General features: G+C 59.6%; 1 protein-coding gene across 17 annotated transcripts in view; it reads right to left on the bottom strand.

Annotated features, from left to right (window-relative positions):
• Kcnq2 (potassium voltage-gated channel subfamily Q member 2) overlaps nt 1–2419 on the bottom strand; it is a 58620-nt gene extending 56201 nt beyond the window's left edge. For 16 of the 17 annotated variants that reach the window (XM_087647405.1, XM_087647413.1, XM_087647411.1 and 13 more), the window contains exon 1: nt 1937–2419. In XM_087647405.1, the coding sequence (XP_087503531.1) occupies nt 1937–2232 (296 nt within the window). In that variant the 5' untranslated portion in view covers nt 2233–2419. 17 annotated transcript variants of the gene reach the window in all.
• Between the last annotated feature and the right edge of the window lie 214 nt (nt 2420–2633).

A 2633-nucleotide genomic window follows, 5' to 3' on the forward strand; every position in this document is an offset into this window, starting at 1 on the left:
TCCAGTTAGCAACCAGAAGCTCTGTTCTTCTTCAGTGCTCTCCTCTCTCCTGCTCCCAATCCCAAGGTATCTCCCTGCAAGACCCAGCCACAAAGTATAGAAGCCAAGGGGCCTGCAGCAGAATGTATGTCTTCATAGTCCAAACCCTAAAGTCTGGGACACTGCAGGGGCAGGAGTGGCTCTGTGGTGGGTAATGTAAATGGGTAGCATAGATCCTGTAAAGCAAGGGCTTCCCACACCGGACTCTTGAGCTCTGACACTGCTACTTTCAGAAAACAGGATGCAGGCAGCAGAAACAGAGAGACCAACTAGTGAGACTCAGGGATAGAACAGGGCCCCATAGAGGCTACAGACACCACTCCCCACACAAAAAGAATCCTAGATGATGCTGCCAGCCTGGGCATCCACACCCAGCCCTATGGACACAGGATTCTATCCTGGGTATCTACAGTCAGCCACGGTAGAAATGTTTGGGCCCCAAGACAGGGAAAGGAGCTCGTGGCTTCAGGAGAAGGACCATTAAGGGCAAATGGACTCTTCCTTGGGATAAAGAAAAACACAGGACCCTGTGCAAAGGAAAATCAAATTCACCTCTCTGGAGGGGATGGAGGCTGACACTATAGGCTGCTCCCCTTGGACAGCCTTACTGATGGAATCTTTGACTTGGAGAATTTCAGAACTGTCCACAGGAGCACAGGCGCACACATACCACACCACACCATATCAAACACACACACACACACACACACACACACACACACACACACGGGGGGGTTGTGGCTACCCCCAGGACATCATTCAGCAGGCATCCAGGAATTTCCCTCTATGGACCTTTCCTTGTCCCCAAACCTATCCTCATCACATGCAGAATACTCCCAGGCCTACTCATGGGACACATACCCTGCCAAGGCCAGGATAGGTGGACACCTTGATAGAGACTTTTCCTGAACATGGGTCTCACTCCCTCCCCAAATGCTTCTCATACAAAATGGCCGAGTCTTAGTGCTCCTCCTCTGTCCCTGGTTCTACTGGAATAGGAGAGCCAGCGTCCTTGCACTGGGAGGTTATACATACTAACACACACACACACACACACACACACACACACACACACACACACACACATGAAACAGGGTTCGACCCTTGCTGGCTTTGCCCCAGAAGGAGTCCCAGACTTGGGGACAGGAGCAGCCCCTTCCAGGCCCAAAGCTGGCAGCGCTGGGGAATAACAGTCGTCTCTTCTCAGGGACCTGGAGCCCAGAATGTGTAGAGAGATCATCAGCAGGTGCAAAGGGACTACTTGGAGTGTAGGGAACAAGTAGAGTGGGCCTCCGGAGATGGGTGCAGGCAACTGCCCTTACTTAGCCCAGGGCTGAGGTGATGTTAGGTCCTCTCCCCATTTCTGCAACCCGGAAGCTCAGAGAGGTAGCAAGAGGTTAGGAGGATGGCTAAGAAGAGGCCAGTCCTCTTCACTGCCCCTACTTGGTGGTCGGAGAGACCCCACAGGAATGCAGAGGGGCGAATCAGTTCAGACCTAGAGCTGAGCCGCCCTCCCTCCTAGCCGGCCCTTTGTTCAGCGCTGCGGGCCGTGGGGAGGGGCCTCTCGGGCTGAGGGGGGCTGGGGCGCCAGTACATCCCGTCCTGCGGGGGAAGGGCTGGTACAATCCAGCCTGGCGGCCGTAACCTCCCCCAACCCCAAATAAAACAGTCCCTGACTCCAGAATGATCTCCAAAGTCACTCGCCAACCCTTGTCCTTTGCTTTAACCCGAGACTGCAGTGCCACGACCCAAACCCCACGCCCACGACGCGAACCAGGCGCGCGCGTGGACACGCACACCAGGGCCCCTCAGCCCACCGCAGCTGCGCCTGCAGCCAACCTGCGGCCCGGCCAGGGTTTCGCCGGGCCCACCGCTCACCACATCGCGGGCCACTTACACGTAGGCGTGGTAGATGAACGCCCAACCGCGGGGCCGCTCTAGCACGTTGTATAGGAAATTCTGCAGCTTGCGGTAGAAGGCGTTGCGCTTTGGGGGCTTCCCGGCTCCCGCGCCGCCCGTCCGCGGCTTGCTCAAAACGCTGCCGCGCTTGGGGGCCTCGGAGCCCGCGATGAGTAAAGCGCCGTCGCGAGTGGAGTCGGGCGCGCCGGGGTCCAGCCCCACGAAGCCCACCTTGAGCTTTTTTTCCCCGCTGGTGCCGGGGTACACGCCACCGTTGCGCGACTTCTGCACCATGGTGCCGGCGGCGCCCTATCCGGCGCGGGCTCAGCGGGGGCGGCGCGCAGGGGGTGGCGCGGGCCCCAGCCCAGGCCCCGGGTCCGGCAGCCGCATGGCCGAGGCGGCTGCGGCTCTGCGTTCCTACCTGGCCCGGCCGCGCGCGGGGACGCTGCGGCCACCGGGTTCCGCGCGCGCCTCGGTGCCTGGCCCGCTTCCGCGAGGGCTCCTCCCGCCGCCCCGCCCCACCCGCCTTAACCCCTACGACGCCACTGTGTGTCAGGCAGGGAGAGCCGGTCCAGGTGTACTGCCTCACTGGAAAACCCTTCCCGCTTTCCTAGACCAGTGCTCCTTGACCGGGAGTCCAGCCCTGCTGTCATCTCTGAGAAGGGCAAAGCTATGCAAGAAAGCCCTGTGATCCA

Source organism: Rattus norvegicus, chromosome 3 (genome assembly GCF_021556685.1).
Source record: "Rattus norvegicus strain SHRSP/BbbUtx chromosome 3, alternate assembly SHRSP_T2T, whole genome shotgun sequence".
Taxonomy (NCBI): Eukaryota; Metazoa; Chordata; class Mammalia; order Rodentia; family Muridae; genus Rattus; species Rattus norvegicus.